At 50.1% G+C, this 20143-nt stretch overlaps 2 protein-coding genes across 4 annotated transcripts; both read left to right on the top strand.

The window, feature by feature from the left end:
- The first annotated feature begins 231 nt into the window (after window positions 1-231).
- On the top strand, window positions 232-9650 carry SYNPO2L (synaptopodin 2 like). The gene is made up of 4 exons (XM_005226507.5): window positions 232-439; window positions 1709-1860; window positions 2267-2781; window positions 5979-9650. Exons 1-4 carry the CDS (start codon window positions 335-337, stop codon window positions 8126-8128), a joined length of 2922 nt encoding a protein of 973 aa, XP_005226564.1. The 5' UTR covers window positions 232-334; the 3' UTR covers window positions 8129-9650.
- On the top strand, window positions 7439-19824 carry MYOZ1 (myozenin 1). 3 transcript variants are annotated; one of them, NM_174397.2, is given in 7 exon segments: window positions 7439-7503; window positions 12017-12118; window positions 13512-13602; window positions 14503-14681; window positions 16587-16823; window positions 17218-17390; window positions 19314-19824. In NM_174397.2, coding segments are annotated over 5 exon segments (894 nt in total). In that variant the 5' UTR covers window positions 7439-7503; window positions 12017-12118; window positions 13512-13529; the 3' UTR covers window positions 19546-19824.
- The last annotated feature ends 319 nt before the right edge of the window (window positions 19825-20143 follow it).

Below are 20143 nucleotides of genomic sequence, written 5' to 3'. Positions count from 1 at the left end.
AGTACTCTGAGTCCTGAATAAAAAGTCCATGAAGAAGAATGGGGGACGGGGCGGGCAGAAATTTTCACTATAATTAGCTCTGGGAGTAACACAGCTGGGGGAGGAAGGGGAGTACAGCCGGTAACTATTTTGGGCGCAGCTCCGATTGACAGGACACGTGTGTGGACTGTACTGATCTCAGGGCCAGGCTGCCTGCCTGTGGTGTGTGGTGTGGGGGGGAAGGCCTAGGGCAGCAGAAGCAGGACAGCCAGACAGGCCGGACGGGGTACCAGCGCCTCGACTTCTCTCCTTGGGACGCTGTCCAAACTCCGAGGGCCATAGGCCAAGCTGAGCGATGGGTGCTGAGGAGGAGGTGCTGGTCACACTGTCAGGGGGAGCCCCCTGGGGCTTCCGACTTCATGGGGGGGCCGAGCAGAGGAAACCTTTACAGGTGTCCAAGGTAAGGGAGCCTATATTGAGGTTTCAGGGAAAGGGGAACCCAAGGGAACTTGGGAAAAGTCACATGATGGCCTATAGGGGAGAAGTGGGAGGCTGTGAAGAAGTGGAGTGGGAGTGGGCAGGTGGTCGAGGGAGCATGCTCAAATCTGATGGGGTGGCGGGAGTAGTATCTGAGCAGTGGCTTCTTGTGGGGGGCTATAGAAAAGGGAATCCCTGGTTTCTGGGAGCAGAGAAAAAGAAAGACTCTGGCTCGGTTCCCTGTGACACCATAGGAGCAGAGGCCCAGAGCTGACCCTCCAATCTCCTGGGTCTGTGCCTCTCTACTCTAAACTCCAGGAATGTAGGGAAGGTTCTCATTTCTAACTAAACTGGTGTGTGATGAGCTGAAGCTGTCTCATCCAGCTCAGCCCAGCCCTGCCCCTGCCTTCAGTCCTCTTTCCCTACGCCAGATCCCTTCTCTCACTAGGCAAGATTTATTTTAGGTACTAGGAGGGTTATGGCAAGATTTGACCTGTCAGATGAAGTTGTTACCATTTTGGTTTCATAGCACAAGCTTATTTTTCTCAACTGTAAAATGTAGGTAATAATAGTACCTACTCCATGGATACTAAGTTCTGAAGGATTAAATTCAATAAAACATGTTGAGTGCTTGGCACTGTGCCTAACATTTAGTAAGCACTCAGTAAATGATAGCCACTAGTACTATTATTACTGTAACATACGTATGTGTGTGCACACACGACACACACACAATCACAATCTCAGAATCTGCTGGACTCCCTCCAGTCTGGAATACTGTTCTAAAATCTTGACTGTATAGATAACGGTGCCTAGGATTCCAAGGACTAGAAGACAAAGAATATTGGCTAGTATAGATATTTCCTTTGGAGGAAAGCCTTGAGGCGATAACCGCCATTTCCAGTACGTCTCTCCCAGGCATTTTTCCCCAAGCCTCTTTGATTTAGCGATTACGCTACCTCCCTTCATATGATGTTATTTTCTCCAGTTAGCACCTTCTTCCCTCTAGATTGACCCCCTTAACTGTCACCCCTTGCCCCTCTCCACCCTTTCTTATCCTCTAAAGTAATGGGTTGGCCAAAAAGTTCATTTGGATTTTTCAGTACGATAGTAGGGAAAAGCCTGAACAAACTTTTTGGCTAGCCCAATAAAATCCCCTCCACACATGGTTCCTTCCTGTCCTAACTCCTTTCATTCTATTCCCCCTTGGAGCCCTCCCTCACCTACAGTCTCTCCTCCAACACCTTCTCAGATCCGAAGACGAAGCCAGGCGGGCAGAGCAGGACTCCGAGAGAGGGATCAGCTTTTGGCCATCAATGGGGTCTCCTGCACCAGCCTCTCTCATGCCAGTGCCATGGGCCTTATCGATGCCTCAGGGAATCAGCTTGTTCTCACTGTGCGGAGGTATGGATTCCTCCACCCCAGCCTATCCCCAGCCCCTAGTCCAGGGCTTCCGTTAGTAGCTGACTTCAGCTACTAACAAGTACCTATTTCTGCTTGTGTATTTTGCTGGAGCATGGATGTTTGTGTATGCCTCTCAGAGCACTTGAATGTGGGTATGTGGGCCTGTTTTAGACCCCTTGCCTGTCTCTTCATCATCATATCTCTATTTAAGCCCATTTCCACTCAAAGCCTGCCAAGCAGATTTGCCTCTCAGTTCATCTTCAAATCTCTACTCTATCCAGCCCATCCATTTCACCCAAATGCCAGTCCCCTCTCTCCCCATACAGCCTTCTCGCATGTCCTCCAGATCTCTCTAGCTATCAGTCATCCAGCTCATTTCTCAAGTTCTGTCATCTTTCCTATACAGGGTAGAGGACGAGGGACCTGTGCGATCTCCATCCCCGGGTGAGCTTCAGGCACGGTCACCCTTGTCTCCACTGAGTCCTGAGCCCCCAGGAGCTCCAGTTCCCCAGCCTCTCCAGCCCGGGAGCCTCCTCTCGCCCCCTGACAGTGAGGCTTACTATGGAGAGACAGACAGTGATGCTGATGGCCCAGCCACCCAGGAAAAGCCCCGCCGACCCCGCCGCCGAGGCCCCACAAGGCCCACCCCTCCAGGAGCCCCACCGGATGAGGTCTACCTGTCTGACAGCCCTGCAGAGCCGGCACCTGCTGTCCTTGGCCCTCCCAGCCAGGGTGACAGTCGTGTGAGCTCCCCATCTTGGGAGGATGGGACAACTCTTCAGCCACCCCCTGCCGAGGCCCTGCTGTTGCCCCATGGCCCCCTCCGGCCTGGCCCTAATCTCATCCCTATGGTGGGGCCTGTTCCTCACCCAGTGGCAGAAGATCTTACCACCACCTATACCCAGAAGGCCAAACAAGCCAGTGAGTGCATGAACTCCTTTTCATTATTCAGGATACTTCAGTTTGAGTCCTAAATCTAAGCCGCCTTCACCATACATTCTATCAATATCTACCTTATGCTTTCCTTGAATACAGTCTTGGGAATAGGTGGAGAAGAGGAAGGGAAAATAATTAGTCTCACGATCCCCATTATTTTTGCTGTTTGAACCAGTGGGATAAAAAGATACAGGGGGTTCCTTCAACCTAACCCAGGAACGGCCTAAGTAGGGAAGTTGGAAAAGGACATGAACTGATGAAGAGTTTGCCTATTGTTGTGACATTGCTAGATGTCAGATGGGTGAGGGGAGCACAGACATGGGGCAGGGGAGTATTTAGAAGCAGGACAGGGACATAGGGACTCTTCAGTGTTACTACAGGCATAACATCAGAGCTGCCTTTGGCATTGCTAGTTCCATGAAGATTCCTGGGGACTGGGAGGCTATGGAATAGTCATGAGATCCCTAGGAAGTGGTGGAGGGAGAGATCTTTGGCTTCTTATCTCAGGCAATAATGTAGGCCTGGGCAGAAAAAGCCTATTCCACTTATCTCAGGCTCTCTACTATTTTTGATGTGAGCTACAGTACAAGGTTTAAGAGTGAAGTTTCTCCCTGTCTTACGCCTCCCACAGGACTCCTTCCTTGTCACCTTGGAAATCTCAGGATTACCCCTCTAGTTCTCATCTCTCGCTCCTCTCCCCCACCACTCTGATTCCTGATCAATAGAATTTTGTGCCTCTGAGTCTGGAATAGAGGCTAAGGACATGACAGTTCACCCTCTGACATTCCTGAGAGTGTCCCATGTCCCACAAAGAAATTCCAGATATACACTTAGGATCCCATGCTTAACCCCAATTCTCCTTTTAGCACTCTCTCCCTTCCCCATCATGCTGGATGAGACTGTAGTTAGTGGCTCAGGGATATTTTTAGCCAAGCAGACCTCATTGTTCAGTGCACTGGAGTTGGGGGGGAGGGGTAGGCAGGTGCCCATGTCCATCACACCGGGGCTTGTGGGGCAGCTGAGAGGAGGGAAGGGGCCAGGCTCCAAAAATAGCACAGTGAGCTCATTCAGCTGCCAGCTCAGGGGCCAAGACAAAGGGGCTTTAAAAGGCGTGGGGGGTGGCTCAAGCTGGTCCTGCTCCAGCCAACACTGCCTTTCTCGGCATGGAGACTTTTGAGCCCATCAGCCAAGAGCCCCTCAGCCAAGCCAGCTGCGACAAAGCCCCAAACCCAGTTCCTGAGCTCCAGGACCCATTCTATGCAGGTACTACCCTCCCATAGCCAAGAGAGTTCTGGAATCTAGAATGAAGGGGACTATATCAACACTATAGGAAGGGAGGTCTTTGGGAAAGATCTTACCCTCTTACCCCCTTCTCCTTGTTGCCTTCCTATTCCTTCTTTTCTCAGGAGTTTCACTGCCCTTTTCTCAGGATGGGCTAATGCTATGGCCACATGTCACAGGGGTTTGTGACAACATGAACTGTGGAAAACTCATGGAGAAAGGGTGTGTGTGAGAGAGAGAAGTGTGAGTACTCTATGAATATATGGAAGCATGTGTGTAGGAGTCTCTGGGAGAAGATATGAGTGAACAAGACATTTGTGTGCAGCTAGTATCAAGAAAGCTTTGATAGTAATGATTACTCATAATGGACCTTAGGTTAAATGCTAAACTGACCTACATTATCTCACTGAATCCTCATAGCAACTCTGTGAGGTAGCCATTAGCCTCATTTACAGATGAGGAAACTGAACTTCATTGAGATGAAGTAACTTTCCCAGGAACCAAAATCTGAACTAAGCTATGACTCCAGTGCCTATCTCTAGTACTATTGTGTGGTACAAATGTTGGAATGGGTGGAATGACCGCCCAAATTAGAAAGGAGCTTGATATCTTGAGTGGAAAGTAGGTGGAATTTCAAGAATTTTTCAGGAGGAACGGGGGATCACGGATTAGAGAGTAACTGTGTCCAAGTCAGGGTCCTAGCAGCAGGGCAGCCTCTCCCATTTCCTGGCCCCACCTCCCAGGCCCCACATGGCCTGGGAGGCCCTGTCCTGGCTCCCCCTTAGCGCACAGTCCTTTTGTGCCTGCCTGGTGGTGGTGCCTGAGCACTCTACCTAGAAGGTTTGAAATAGGGGGGCAGCTTTGACTCTAAAAGAAGCCCACCTCACTCCCACCCTCAGCTTGGGGGAAAGGAGACTGTATCAACTGGTGACCTTGAGATATTCTAAAGATTTGGAAGCTCGCCTTGGAGAGCAACACTCTGGCTTTTCCTGCATCTCGGATCTGAGGCCATCCCTGGCTGTGAGTAGCAGGGGTTTAAGGCACAAAGGAGTGCCTTGGAGGTTAGAAGGCACGAAATTGTGTCCCAACTGTTAGTGACAGTGTCTTGGCTAGGGGAATTCTGGGAAGAAGAGCTATCTGGGCTATGCATGTATGTTTTTGTGTGGACACATGGATTTACATATGTGTCTATTAACTGGGGTGTATATAAGCTAGAGTATATGGGAATGAGGGAGAAAAATACATCTGAGAACATAAGCTCATAGGTCTTTCCCTAGAGCCATATTCTTGTTGAAATGATGTGTGGGAGTTATTTCTGTGAATGTATATGATGTGGCTTAGGTGATGGTAGTGAAATTATGAATGAAGATCCCCACTGCTAAGGATCCTTTTATCCTTAGTATAGGGTAAAAGGCAGGAAAAGGGGAAGTCTCAAACTTTCCGAGAAGCCCTCTAGCGTGGTCTCTGGTGGGAGAAGTGTCCCTTCTCATCCTTTCTTACCTTGGGACCTGCTTCATGTCCTTGCCTACCACGCAGAGTGACCCCCCCCATCCCCCACCCTCACACTGCCAGCCAGAAATGGAGGGGACAGGGGGGACAAGCGGGTGGTGTGAGTAAAAGTGATTTCCAGAAAGACAGGAGCAGAGTAGAGGGAGGAGAGCTGTGTGGTCAGAGTGGTGTCAGGGCAGCCAACTAGGCTCTGCCTTCCCTTCTATTGTCCTTGGTTTCACCTTTCACCTCCACTCTGCCCCCAAGTCAGAGGACTCTGCCGCAGGTAGGAGAGCCCTTGTGGGTTAGGCCAGTGAAAAGGCCAGAGGTAGAGGCCTAAAGGAACTGGGAGGAGGAGGAGAGCCTTGGGACTCACAGATGCATACTGACCACCCGCCTTCTCCTCTCCTCAGAGCTACAAAGGGCAGAGAGCCTCCAAGAGAGGAGTGTGAAGGAGGCCAAGACCAAATGCCGGACGATTGCAGCCCTGCTCACTGCAGCCCCCAACCCCCACTCCAAGGGGGTACTGATGTTTAAGAAACGTCGGCAGAGAGCCAAGAAGTACACCCTAGTGAGCTTTGGGGCTGCAGCGGGGACCGGCGCTGAGGAGGAGGACGGCTTGCCTCCAACCAGTGAGTCCGAGCTGGACGAAGAGGCTTTCTCCGACGCCCGCAGCCTCACCAACCAGTCCGACTGGGACAGCCCCTACCTGGACATGGAGCTAGCCAGGCCGAGCTCAGGCACAGCAGAGGGCCGGGGGCTGAGTGAGGCCTCCGGGCGAGGGGCCCAACTCTTTGAACAGCAGCGCCAGCGCACAGCCTCCATCACCCAGCAGCCGGCCCAGGAAGTTCCAGTGGCCACGCTCAACGGGCAGGGCCTGCAGTCTCCACCTCGGCCACAAAGCGCTCCGCCAGAGGCGGCTCTGCTCCCATCCAGCCCTTCGCCAGCCCCTGTGGCCAGCCCCAGACCTTTCCTCCCTGGCTGTGGAACCTCTACCTCAGCTCCAAGCATATTTAACCGTTCAGCTAGGCCCTTTACTCCCGGCTTACAAGGGCAGCGCTCAGGCACCACCTCGGTTATTTTCCGGCCTCTAGCTCCCAAGAGGGCAAATGAGAGCCTGGGAGGCCTCAGCCCCGCCCCACCGCCTTTCCTGTCTCCTCCGCAGGGTACCACTCCTGTGCCCAGCCTCACTTCAGGGGTTCCCAGCCACGTGCCAGTCCCCGCTTCCCCCAGCACCCCACGCCCCACCGGCCCCGTGACGGCCACCAGCTCCCTATACATCCCAGCCCCTAACCGTCCTGTTACACCAGGCGGAGCCCCAGAGGCCCCCGCCCCCGCTAGCGGAGCTGCCATGACCTCCACCGCTTCTATCTTCCTGTCGTCGCCTCTGCGACCTGCTGCGCGCCCAGAAGCGCCTGCCCCTAGCTCCGCGGCCCCTGAGCCCCCCAGCGCTCGGGAGCAACGCATCTCCGTGCCAGCTGCTCGCACGGGCATCCTCCAGGAGGCCCGGCGTCGGGGAACCCGAAAGCAGATGTTCCGGTCAGGAAATGAAGAGACGAAGAACTCGCCCAACCCCGAGCTGCTATCGTTGGTGCAAAACCTGGATGAAAAACCCCGGGCTGGGGGCGCGGAATCTGGTGCCGAGGAGGATGCTCTGAGCCTCGGGGCTGAAGCCTGCAATTTCATGCAGCCACCAGGGGGCAGGAGTTACAAGACGTTGCCTCACGTGACAGCTAAAACCCCGCCTCCAATGGCTCCCAAGACCCCACCCCCTACGACTCCTAAGACTCCACCCCCAGTGGCTCCTAAGCCCCCTTCTCGAGGGTTCCTCGATGGGTTAGTGAACGGGGCGGCCCCTTCGGCTGGAGTCCCTGAAACACCAAGGCTTCAGGGGAGGGGAGGGGAGCTGTTTGCCAAACGTCAGAGCCGAGCGGACAGGTATGTGGTGGAAGCTCCACCTGGTCCTGGCCTTGGCCCTCGGCCCAGAAGCCCTTCTCCCACCCCCTCACTGCCCTCTTCCTGGAAATATTCACCCAATATACGTGCTCCACCTCCTATTGCTTACAACCCACTGCTCTCACCTTTTTTCCCCCAAGCTGCCCGAACTCTCCCTAGTAAGACCCAATCCCAAGGGCCTCGGGCAGCCACTAAGCAGGGTATCAAGGCTCTGGATTTCATGCGGCACCAGCCCTACCAGCTTAAAACTGCCATGTTCTGTTTTGATGAGGTTCCCCCGACTCCTGGACCCACCTCCTCAGGGCCTCCCAAAACTGCCAGAGTCCAGGAGATCCGCCGATTTTCAACTCCAGCGCCCCAGCCCACTGCGGAACCCCTAGCCCCCACTGTGCTTGCCCCCAGAGCAGCCACTACATTGGATGAGCCCATCTGGAGGACAGAGTTGGCCTCAGCCCCTGTCCTTAGCCCACCCCCTCCTCCAGAGTCTCCCAGGGGTCTTGGGACCTCCCCCAGCTCCTGTGGCTTCCAAGTAGCCAGGCCCCGGTTCTCAGCTACCAGAACAGGATGGCAGGCTCATGTGTGGAGGCCCGGGGCGGGCCACCACTGAACAGGGCACAGCTCCCAGGCCCAAGGGGAGGTGGAACATCCAGTTCCTAAAACTGCTTCTCCTTCCCAGCGCTCTCCCTGCCCTGCCCCCCCACCTCAAGCAGGCTAAATTTCCCCCTGCCAGAGATAGTTTTGTAGTTGGTGTCCTGTTCCCCAGCTTCCTCCTGGCTCCCAACCTCCCTGCTGCTTTCCAACCTACTCTCTCTGCTTTGGTGTCTGTGCTTCTCTTTGTAGTTCCTTGCCTGGATCTCTGTCTTTAGGTCTCTTCACCTACACTCCTGTGCTGGTCCTTATTTCTCTACATTTGTGCCTTTTTCTGTGGGCCTTGTTTTAACATTCAATGAGAAACACACAGGGAAGTTACTACTAAGACCTCAGGAGAGAAGCTCACCACCAGACAGGCAGCAAAGGGACTGAACTGACTCCTATTTGCATTAAGTTACTCGCTGTTCCTCACTCTTCTTTCCTAGCTTGGCTGGTATATTCCTAGGCATGTGTATGTCTGTGAATGTGTGTATGTGCAAGTGTGTGCCTGAACACAGACGTGCTCTTCTGTCTGAGGCAAGAGTAACAGGAGAGGTCTAAATAAAGACCCAATCTGGGTCTCACCTTTGCACTGATGAAGGAAGAGTCAGCTGTCCTCACATAGAATGTCTGGAGGGGAGAAAGAGGTTGACTAGAGTTAAATATCATCATCTACAGCAAATGTAGAGCATCTTGTGAAATTCACAGAGTGTGAGGAGACACGAAGGACCAGGGCAGTTTGTATGGGTTGAGTTACATCAGTTAGACCAGGAATAGAACTAAGAATTCTGTTCCTCAGAATTTCAGAAAGCTAACAACTTGAGAGGCCCATGCTGAGCAACAAAGCATCCAGGAAATGAAAGAAAGAAAATGTCCTCTGAGAATGACCAAATCATTGGCTTCATGGCCTCATGAACCTAAGACAGAAAGGAAGGGGAAAAGAACCTTAATGTGGCGAGTAAGCTAGAAGCCAGAAGCAGGACAGAAATGAATGAAATGGATTGAGCCTTAGAGAGGAGCATGGTTAGGGTGAGTGCAGTGTTGGTGGAGTAAAATTGGATAATAAGAATCCAGCCATGTACAAAAGGGGGACTGGGAAAAAATATGAGGAAGAAGTATGTATTTGTTAGAGAGAAGGGGGATGATGGTAGAGGGATGCGAGAATGTGTGCTGAGTGTTGAAAAAACAGGTATAATCTGTGTTCCCTCCTGTGAATCTGTTCCTCTGTCTTCTGCAGCTTGTCATAACTACCTGGGAAAGGGTAAGGAAACACCCAGAGCCAAAACCTCTTTTTAGTGCTATCCCATCCCTCAAATCCTAGCTCTTTTTCCTTTCCAGCTTGAGGTCCTGATCTCTGTCTTAGAGAGATATGGACTCCCCTCTCACCATGACCACCAGTCACTTTTACTGCTTGACCTGCAAACTGATCATTTCCTTTGCATATTGAGTGTGAACCACAGTGCTTTGGTTTGTGCACAAGAATAAACTTATGCCCTATATCTTCTGTTGTCATCTTGTCTAGTTTCTTGCCTAAATCCAGGTCTCCCCTTCATCTTATCTAATTCACTTTCCTGATCCCTGATCTTTTTCTCAGCTCCTGTCCTCCTATTTTTTACTGTTTTGCCCTTCACCCCCAGGCCTTTTGCTCTTCTCTACCAATTTTGTCCTGCCCCCATGTAGCCACCTCCATTCGGTTCCCTCTATCTAGATTCTCCCCTTCTCCGTCCCCTGCTCCATACTTCTCAGATGAGGCCTCAGCTTACAGAACCAAGACAATTTGAAAAGGCCCTCTGACCCTTTTGCCATCAACATTTTCCAACTGCCTGGAGGAAATGAAGGGAAGGCAGTGGCTGAAGGTGAAGGTGGGGTGAGAGAAGGAAGAGGGAGAGAGAAGGCAGATCAGCCTGGATTGAGACTAATAAAAGAGAAGGCACTGACTGGAAAGCAGGCTGCTAAGCTGCTAAGTCACTTCAGTCGTGTCCAACTCTGTGCCACCCCATAGACGGCAGCCCACCAGGCTCCCCCGTCCCTAGGATTCTCCAGGCAAGAACACTGGCGTGGGTTGCCATTTCCTTCTCCAATGCATGAAAGTGAAAAGTGAAAGTGAAGTCGCTCAGTCGTGTCTGACTCCTAGCGACCCCATGGACTGCAGCCTACCAGGCTCCTCCACCCATGGGATTCTCCAGGCAAGAGTACTGGAGTGGGGTGCCATTGCCTTCTCCGGAAAGCAGGCTAGACTTAGACTTTTGAGAAGTGAAGTTCTGTTATCCCAGTTTTACCAGCAGGGGGCAGATTTGTGCCAATAACCAGGCCTATGACTCTGATCCTGTCACAAGTAAGCAGCCTCAGAAAATTCCACTGGAGGAGGGCATGACGACCCACTTCAATACTCTTGCTGGGAAAATCCCATGGACAGAAGAGCCTGGAGGGATACAGTGCATGGGGTTGCAAAGAGTCGCACACGATTGAAGGGACTGAACATGCACGCATGCACACACACAGAATTCCAAAGGAAGGGCTCAGAAAGCCTACAATACATATTCTATCTTCATTCACATAGTAGTTTTAGGTACTCAATCATAGACGACCAAAATTTTGGTTGGTTTTTGTGGGTTTTGAGGGGAGGATGGTAATGATGACAAAATCATGTTTTCCTACTTATGTTTTTTCGTCTAACTGCTTTTTTGGGTTAGGAGAGAACAGAGGAAAAGGACAAAAGATGAGGTATCTGGAGGCTAAACTGGTTTGGTCAGAGGCCAAGTAGAGAGGAGCAGGGAGACCTTTTGGCCTCTAACCTGAACCTATAAAGTTCAGGATGGGAAAAGGACGTGGTCAGGAAAAGTGGATAGCTCACAGAAAGACAAAATGGTATTCTGGGAGCTACAGAAGCCACTTCCTAAGGCGGCTACAGCACGGTGGTGGCTACAGCAGAGGTGAAGCAGCTGGTTGCAAAACCTGAGCAGAAGACAGGAGGATCCAGGATGTTCTTGCAGCTACTGAGAAAGGGCTCAGGCAAGTGACAGACTTCCCTCCAGGGTGCTCTCAAGCTTGTGCCCCAGCCCAGAGGCTTCTGTAGACCAGTGTGAATGGGATAGTCCAGATCCCATGGGGTGTGTGTTCCCTTTGAAGAAAATTCTAAGTAGGAACCTCAAAGAGTAAAGCCCTGGCAGGTCAGAAGCCTCCATGTCCTTCTCAGGAAGAAGCGTATCTATCCAGGGAGAAGTGACATCTGTCCTCTGAGCAGGCTGAGCTGAGCACCCCAACAGCAAATGGTAAAAATGAGGAAACTGGCTCAAGTTTTGCCCCACATCATCCCTGACAGCCTAAGCACGGGATTTGGTTAATTTGGTCCCTTATCCTGCTAAGATCTGGTCCTCCCAGCAGAAAGACCCGCTTAGCCAGGAACTTTCAAAGGGCACTTACATTGTGAACAGAAATTCCCTTCTCCAGACATAGCATCTTAAGCCTTCCCACCCCCAAAATGCACCCACATGTCCCTCCAGCCCCGGCCTACATTGGCTCTGCATGGCTCTCCAGACACGTTCTCCTGGTTCTCACTCTCCCACTCCGAATTCCTATCCGCCACTTGCTGCCTGCTTCCTCTCTCCCTCTCAGTTTTCAGTTTCTCCGTGAGTGCTTCTCTGGATCTGAGCCTCTAGGTGCCAAGGAAGGGGAGTCCCTGGGCAGAGTGATCCTTGGCTCAGACAGCTTAGTGGGAGAATTCCAAAGGCTTTTCCTATGCTTCCCGAGCCTCTGGGCAAGGAGGGCGGGATCTTGGTTCCAGGGTCTCAGTACCCCCTGTGCCATTTGAGCTGCTTGCGCTCATCATCTCTATTAATAACCACGCTCCCTCCCCCACTGCCAGTGCTGCCCCCACGCCTGCCTAGCTCGGGTTCTCTAGTCACAGCAGCTCAGTCCTCCAGAGCTGCTAGACCCCAGGGAGAGCTGACCACCGCCTGAACAGCCGGTAAGTCTCCAGCTGATGGCCCAAGGGGCTGAAGCGCCTTCTGTTCACGTCTGTGTCTGTGTCTGTAATAGTGACCCTTGATCCCAGGGGAGCTGCCCCCCTCCTCCATCTATACTCATTCCCTAGTTGTCCAGTTGAGGGGAGCCATAGAGAGTTGGAGGGAGAAGGACCCCAGAGGGTCGGGGGACTGAGATGTTGGGGGAGGCACTGAAGAAATGGGCAGAGGGGTGGAGACTGAGAGGCTGGGTGGAAAATAAGAACCTGGTTGGGGCTGAGAGGAGTACAGGGAAAGTCCATTTAGCAGTTCCTGGGTTCCAGCTGCAGCAGACCCCACTAAGCGAGTAGGATTGCAGGTGTGTTGTGAGACAGGACTCAGCAGAAGACAGCATTTTGCTGAGACCCAGCTTCTATGAAGGAGGGGCTGGAATTTGTATCTTTTTCCAGCTTGTTCCCATCTACTGCCAGGTCCTATGATTATGTTTCTGTCCTCCCTAAATTTTCTGCTGCTGTGATATTGCTGAATTGATATGCATCGAGGTTCAAATGTCCCCTGACCTCCCTCTGCACTCTGGTTCTAGGGTCCAGTCAGGGCTGGGGAGGGGAGTGACAGAGAGCAGGAGCAGTGCTGTGACCTCCCAGGCCATGATCCAGCTGGCCCAAGGGAGGGGCAATAACCTCTTCATCCTATGGAGAATGTTTTTGGCTGGTTCTCCTCAATGCTGGCAGAACATTTTTTCTGCTCCACCCCCACCTTCTCACCCCTGCCCTGGGGCTTGGGGAAAACTGAGAGACTAGAACTTGGAATGACAGCCCCAAACTGACAGCCCCATGCAAATAAAAACTTCATATCATGCCAAACCAATTAAATGTGGGTGCATTACCCTACCTGTAATTTGTTTTATTCCCAACATAATGTTGTGTTCCTAAACCCTGCACCATCTCTGTGTAAAACAGCTGAACAGAGAGGTTGGTAGGAGGTAGGAACAGAGGGTACACCTATACTTTCTGCTCTGCTTCCTAAGAAGAGAAGCCATAAAGCAATGGGTTTTCACCTTTTGTGTGTGTGTGTTAGTTGCTCGGTCGTGTCAGACTCTTTGCGACTCCATGGGGTGTTGCACGCCAGGCTCCTCCGTCCATGGTCCATGTGATTTTCCAGGCAAGAATACTGGAGTGGGTTGCCATTTCTTTCTCCAGGGGATCTTCCTGACCCAGGGATCACACCCAGGTCTCCTGCATAGCAGGCAGACTGTTTACTGTCTGAGCAACCAAGGAAGGCTTTTTCTCTGAAAAATCCAATGAAATGTTTTCCCTGAAGTTCTTAAGCAGTACCTTACTGGAGACACTCACTCTAGACCCTGTCCATCCTTCAGCTTCTCCTTCCCACCCTGTCCAGGCTCCATCCACCTCCACAATGCCACTCTCAGGGACCCCAGCCCCCAATAAGAAGAGGAAATCGAGCAAGCTGATCATGGAACTTACTGGAGGTATGGCATGTTTGCACCTACCTAGTATGGGACTTCTCAGTAAGAGTATCTCTGGCCCAAGAGTTCCAGAAATATCATAAGGTTGTATATGTCTTAAGGTGAAGAGATATGAAGAGACAAGAGGAATTTGGGGTGGGGGTGGGGTTTACAGGGGTGGGGGTGGGGAAGAAAGAACAACAAAGAATTCAACACTGACTGCTCCCCCTTCCACCCTTTTCACCTTGTAATCTGAGACAGTACTATCCCTGCCATGTTACCCAGCACAGGTCCAAGACAACAGGACCCACAGGTCAACGAGGTGTGTTTGAGGAGAAAATATATATGATGCAGACTGGCACAGAGTAAGGTCTCAATAAGTGCTTAATTTCCTTACTTCTTTCCCCAGAACTCAGGAGCTTTGAGCACTTAAAACGGAAAATTCCTTGAACATTTTTCCTGGGGGTAGACGAGCTCTCCTAATACCGAGAGGCTGTTTGCAGCCAGAGTTTATGAGAGGAAGAGAAGGGAAAGAAGTTGAGACAGGAGTCTATATTTAGAGGTGGCCTTTGGGCTTCCCCCCATGCTAAGGCTTCCCCAATGTTCTCCACCTATGATGTTTCTTTACTCTTTTGCCTTGTACCCCATACCTCTGTTATGCCATGTACCCTCTCCACCCCACTTTAGTATTCCCCATCTCCCCCTCTACACCCCATTTCCCATACGTTCTCTCCAACTCCAAACCCAGGAAATCGAAATCCTTCATAGACTAGACAGAATTTAACCAGACATCAGAGACAGCATCTGGTTCCCTCAGTGATCTCTATTGGGACACACACTTAGTTGTGGATGGCAGCTGCATTTGGAACTAGAAAACCCCACTTTCCTCTTTCCCTTGTCTCTGCCTCCCCACCTCCCTGAAAGGTGGACAAGAGAGCTCAGGCCTGAACCTGGGCAAGAAGATCAGTGTCCCAAGGGATGTGATGTTGGAGGAGCTGTCGCTGCTCACTAACCGGGGCTCCAAGATGTTCAAACTGAGGCAGTTGCGTGTGGAGAAGTTTATCTATGAAAACCACCCTGATGTCTTCTCTGACAGCTCAATGGTGAGTTCAGAACTCTACAGCTCTTGAAGCCTAGTGCCTCTTCTGACAGCTTCTTGGCAGGCCCAGAGTTTCCAAAATATTATCAACCTCCCCTCCCTGCAAATTTATAAACTCATTAACCCCTCAGATATAGCACGCCTCCAATAGATGTAGGGTGAATTACGACCCACCCCGAAACTAAATTTGTATCTTAGAGCTGGTGAAGCAGGGTGAGGAGTACCACACCTTCAGAGAGAAAATTCCTCCCCAGTATGGTTAAGTATTAAAGATAGGATTGCCAGATAAAACATAGGATGCCCGGTCCAATGTTTTAAATTTGAGATACACACTAAACAAACTATAGAGATATATTTACAGCACCGGAAATAAAGCCAATATTTTATAATGCCTTTAAATGGTGTATAATCTATACATAAATCAACTCTACTTCAATTACAAAAATAAAGTTGAGATACACACAAATAGTTTTTTTGTAAAGTATATCTCACACAATATTTGGGATGTAACTTTCTTTTTTCTTAATTGAAGGCACTTAGGGAATTCCCCGGTGGTCCAGTAGTTAGGACTTGGTGCTCTCACTGCCAGGGGCCTGGATTCTCTTCCTGCTTGGGGAATTAAGATCCCACAAGCCATGCAGCACAGTCAAAAAAGAAACAAAAATTGAAGATATTTAAATTTGAATTTCAGATACACAATAATTTTTTAGTATAAGTGTGTCCCATGAAATATTTGGGACCTTAAAAATTAAATTAGAAAATATAGGATACCCAGTTAAATTTGAATTTCAGATACATGATGGATACTTTCTTATATCTAAATATGGCCCATGCAATACGTAGGCATATTTGTACTAAAAAACTATTGTTGTGTATCTGAAATTCAAATTTAACTGGTGTCCTGTGTGTGCAAAAATCTGGCAACCCTAGAAAGAGGTAAGTGAATTTTTATAGCCGTCTCTTCTTGAGCCATTATTTTATTTAAAGGGTCAGTCTAAGGGCCATAGATGCAGGGACTGAAACCATCCATTAAGGCCCAACATCCCTTAGTCAGGGTCATTCTCCAAAGAGAAGTAGGGATTGGAGAGGGGCCAGGCACAAGATGTTACAGCTGAGGAGGAGGGGATCGTCTCCATTTCCTTTCTTCCCCCTCCATCTTTCCCAAGCAGCCAGGGGAGAGTGAAAATAGATGCCTACATGGGGCCAGGGGCAGGAGTGTCTGCCATTGGCCCATATGTATGAGCAGAACAAAATTGCTGAGCCGGCCACATCTAACTTTAGGAGGCCAAAAGCCCTCCTCCCTGCCTGTGTCTGGTTACACTGGGTGGAGCGTGGGGGTGTGCGTGGTGGGTGGCCAGGAGAGCCTCCTGAAGGAGTTGGCAGGGTTATTTTTAGGCTTTGGGGATGAATCCAGTGTTGCCCTTTGGGCCACCCTTCCCCCTACCCACTACAGTTTCACTGTCAGGAAGTCCTGGTTCCCTAGGCACCGAAAGGAGGAAGGGAGAGGAAGAGACACATTTTTTATCTGTTAGACAAGATGGTGGGAGAGAGGCAGAGATCTTAGTTCCTCAAATTAAGGCTGGGTTCTCCATGCCAAACCGAATCTCTCAAATTTTAGTGGAACAGAAGTCTCGATCCTTTTTGCATTGGTAAGGATGGGAAAGGGGAGTTTGGACAATAACTTGCCTCTATCCTAGATGTAATTCGAAGAACTGAGCCAAAGGGGTTGTATCCCTTAAGGAGAGTTTAATTTCTCTCAGTCAGGTTTATCCACTAACATTTAGTGGGTGGGAAGTCTCAGAGGATTCAGCGTCTTTGAGTTGGCCATTGACTCTGATCAGTTCATAGTTGCTATGGTATTCCCTGTGCCCATTGCTAACTTTCCCCTCACTCTGTCCTTTCTTTTCAGGATCGCTTCCAGAAGTTCATTCCCACAGTGGGGGGACAGCTGGGGACAGCTGGCCAGGGATTCTCCTACAGCAAGAGCAGTGGCGGAGGCCAGGCAGGGAGAAGTGGCTCTGCCGGGCAGTATGGCTCTGACCAGCAACACCATCATCAGGGCTCTGGGTCGGGCTCTGGGTCTGGCTCTGGCCCTGGATCTGGTGGGGCAGGTGGTCCTGGGGGCCACTCGGGCAGAGGAGGTGCTGCTGGCACACCAGGGGTTGGTGAGACAGGAACAGGCAAGTATCCTCACCCAAGAGTCAAGTGTCTGGTCCCTAAAGCAGAGAAATCCCTAGGAATGAGGCCTGGACTGGGTGTTGGATGCAGGAAAGGCCTGTTGAGATATCTTGATGAGTCTTCTGGGTCCAGAGGAATACAGAGACATGTCTATTCCACCCAGAAGTCCTATCTCTCAGTCACCTTTCTCTCATTCATCACATGTCTGACTCCAGGCTATCATGGTTTCACAAACCATAAACAATTCCTAGCATGTTTTACCTTTGGTCCCCAGCCCCTAGCGAGTTTTCCAGTACAGAGCTCTAGACTAATTTCCATTTCCTCCTAACTGCTATCATTTGACTATTATTTCTCTCCCTTGGCTGCCAGACAACCAGGCAGGTGGAGAAGGAAAACATATCACTGTGTTTAAGACCTATATTTCCCCATGGGAGAAAGCCATGGGGATTGACCCCCAGCAGAAAGTGGAACTTGGCATCGACCTGCTGGCCTACGGGGCCAAAGCTGAACTCCCTAAGTATAAGTCCTTCAACAGGTAAGGGGGATGAGAAAGGAACCTGATGCATTCCAGTGTATGGCAACATGTCCTTAGTTGGAATCGAGACTTTGGTTCAGATGTTTCAGAAGGAGACTGAGGAGGCGTAGGAGTAATATGGGGGCCCTAATTGGAGGCTCTTGCTCTTTTCACTGTAGCTCAGAGAAACAGCATGGTATGATGAAAGAAAAATTCGCTAGGAGGCAGGATCTGAATTTTGGTTCATTGTTATTAGCTGTGTGGGAGAAGGCAATGGCACCCCACTCCAGTACTCTTGCCTGGAAAATCCCATGGACGGAGGAGCCTGGTAGGCTGCAGTCCATGGGGCCGCTAATAGTCGGACACGACTGAGCAACTTCACTTTCACTTTTCACTTTCATGCATTGGAGAAGGAAATGGCAACCTACGCCAGTGTTCTTGCCTGGAGAATCCCAGGGACGGGGGAGCCTGGTGGGCTGCCATCTATGGGGTCGCACAGAGTCGGACACGACTGAAGCGACTTAGCAGTAGCAGCAGCAGCAGCAGTGTGGGAAAATAACCCTACTTCTGAACCTTGGTTGCCTTGACTGTGAAATGGGAATAATATATTACACACATGTAAAGGCCTCTTGAGTGGGGGTCCCTTCATTCAAAGTTATAATTTTCATTACTGTCCTTGTAGTAGAATTCTATTTCTCTTTTCTTTTTTCATTGAAGTATAGTTGACGTACATTATATTGTTTTCAGGTGTACAACAGTGACACAGTATTTTATAGATTACGTACCACACAAAGTTGTTATAATATTATTGAAGATTCTGTTTCTTTATTCCCTACTTTGAAGTAAAATGTGAAGTGAAAGTGTTAATTGCCTAGTGTGTCCGACTCTTTGTGACTCCGTGGACTGTAGCCCGACATGCTTCTCTGTCCGTGGAATTCTCCAGGCAAGAATACTGGAGTGGGTTGCCATTCCCTAGTCCACCTGGTCCAGGGAATCTTCCCCACCTGGGGATTAAACCCAGGTCTCCTGCATTGCAGGCAGATTCTTTACGGTCTGAGTCACCAGGGAAGCCCCATTCCCTACTTCATTAAGGCTCAAATAGGCTCAAATATCTATCGTTTTGGAGCTAAGCGTCTCTGGACTGTGTGAAAACAGGACAGGGAGCACTAGAGAAATGCTTTTGCTTTTGGTCCTAAGTGAGTGAGTGAGTGAAAGTTGCTCAGTTGTGTCTGACTCTTTGGGACCCCATGGACTATACAGTCCATGGAATTCTCTAGGCCAAAATACTGGAGTGAGTAGCCATTCCCTTCCCCAGGGGATCTTCCCAACCCAGGGATCAAACCCAGGTCTCTCGCATTGCAGGCAGATTCTTTACCAGCTGAGCCACCAGGGAAAAGCTCAGGAATACTGGAGTCGGTAGCCTATCCCTTCTCCAGCGGATCTTCCCGACCCAGGAATCAAACCAGGGTCTCCTGCATTGCAGGTGGATTCTTTACTAGCTGAGCTACCACGGAAGTCCTTTGGTCCTGAGGTGCCTGGATTTTCCAGGAAATGTTAATTATTCTCATTTAGGGCACACATTATCCACCGGAGGTGGGGTAGGGGTTTTGAGGGAGGTCTCTACAATTTAAGGTGATCTCAGACCCTTGGGCCTGTAGTGTTTGGTGTCAGTTTCTCTGAAATGTGACTGGTTTGGATCACAGCTATCCATGAGACTATTTAGTACCCTCTAGACTACTTTTCTCTTTATTAGCCTTGGGGAAACAAGCAAACCAGAAGGCACAATGGATTACTAAGGGAGAAGAAGAAAAAGCAGTGCAGAAATGATCTTAAACTAGAATTCACAGACTGCTCCATCCTCCAAACAGGGTAACATTTCACTGACAAAAAAAACTCTTTTTCTTTTGTTCTGGTTTTTAATGAAATCATTTTTCTCCTTTTCAGGACAGCAATGCCTTATGGTGGATATGAGAAGGCCTCCAAACGCATGACCTTCCAGATGCCCAAGTTTGACCTGGGGCCCTTGCTGAGCGAACCCCTAGTTCTCTACAACCAGAACCTCTCCAACAGGCCTTCTTTCAATCGAACCCCTATTCCCTGGCTGAGCTCTGGGGAGCCTGTAGACTACAATGTGGATATTAGCATCCCCTTGGATGGAGAAACAGAGGAGCTGTGAGGTGTTTCCACCTCTACTTTGTATCAAGTTTCCCCTCTCGGGTTCCATTTTGGAGAGGGAATGCTGAGCAGGATACCCCCACTGAAAATCCAGGATCCTTGTGGGAATGGAGGGAAAAGGCAAGGAAGGATCTTTCTTTCCACCTTTACTCGAAGTCCCCACTCCAAGCACCTTTTCTTACCAACTCAGAGCTCCCCTTCCACTGCTCTGTATGGAACCTGCTCTTTTATGGAATTTGCTCTGCCTTCAGTAACAGTTAATAAACTTCAAGGAAATGAACTCATTCTTCCTCTCATATTTGAGGGCAGACAAAAACTGAGGCTAACAATGCACAGGGACTAATTAAAGTAAAATACCATACATTCATTATTCAGACTTCAAGACTAGACCTGAGTTCTGATTACATACCCACTCTCATCCACACCCACCAAACCACATTCATAGGTGTACACAAAGACATACTTATTCAGTAGTACATAAGACAATCAGCACAAACACACGTGCTGGCCCCTGTGTGGGCAAAGCTAAGAAGTAATTGTGTGCTGTGTTTAGGAAATCAGGCGTTGGTGACCCTGGTGTTAATTCTGTTTATGTAGCT

Source organism: Bos taurus, chromosome 28, assembly GCF_002263795.3.
Source record: "Bos taurus isolate L1 Dominette 01449 registration number 42190680 breed Hereford chromosome 28, ARS-UCD2.0, whole genome shotgun sequence".
Taxonomy (NCBI): Eukaryota; Metazoa; Chordata; class Mammalia; order Artiodactyla; family Bovidae; genus Bos; species Bos taurus.
The sequence above is the reverse complement of the archived record's forward strand: the minus strand, read 5'-3'. Positions and strand labels throughout refer to the sequence as shown.

What these genes read in the sequence shown, in the direction of transcription:
- SYNPO2L (XM_005226507.5), top strand. Translation starts at nt 335, where the DNA reads ATGGGTGCTGAGGAGGAGGTGCTGGTCACACTGTCAGGGGGAGCCCCC. An exon ending in AACCTTTACAGGTGTCCAAG is followed by an intron (nt 440 to 1,708) that starts GTAAGGGAGCCT and finishes ACACCTTCTCAG; the next exon opens with ATCCGAAGACGAAGCCAGGC. An exon ending in CCAGAAGGCCAAACAAGCCA is followed by an intron (nt 2,782 to 5,978) that starts GTGAGTGCATGA and finishes TCCTCTCCTCAG; the next exon opens with AGCTACAAAGGGCAGAGAGC.
- MYOZ1 (XM_024986523.2), top strand. Translation starts at nt 13,530, where the DNA reads ATGCCACTCTCAGGGACCCCAGCCCCCAATAAGAAGAGGAAATCGAGC. An exon ending in GATCATGGAACTTACTGGAG is followed by an intron (nt 13,603 to 14,502) that starts GTATGGCATGTT and finishes CCTCCCTGAAAG; the next exon opens with GTGGACAAGAGAGCTCAGGC. An exon ending in GGTTGGTGAGACAGGAACAG is followed by an intron (nt 16,858 to 17,224) that starts GCAAGTATCCTC and finishes CTTGGCTGCCAG; the next exon opens with ACAACCAGGCAGGTGGAGAA.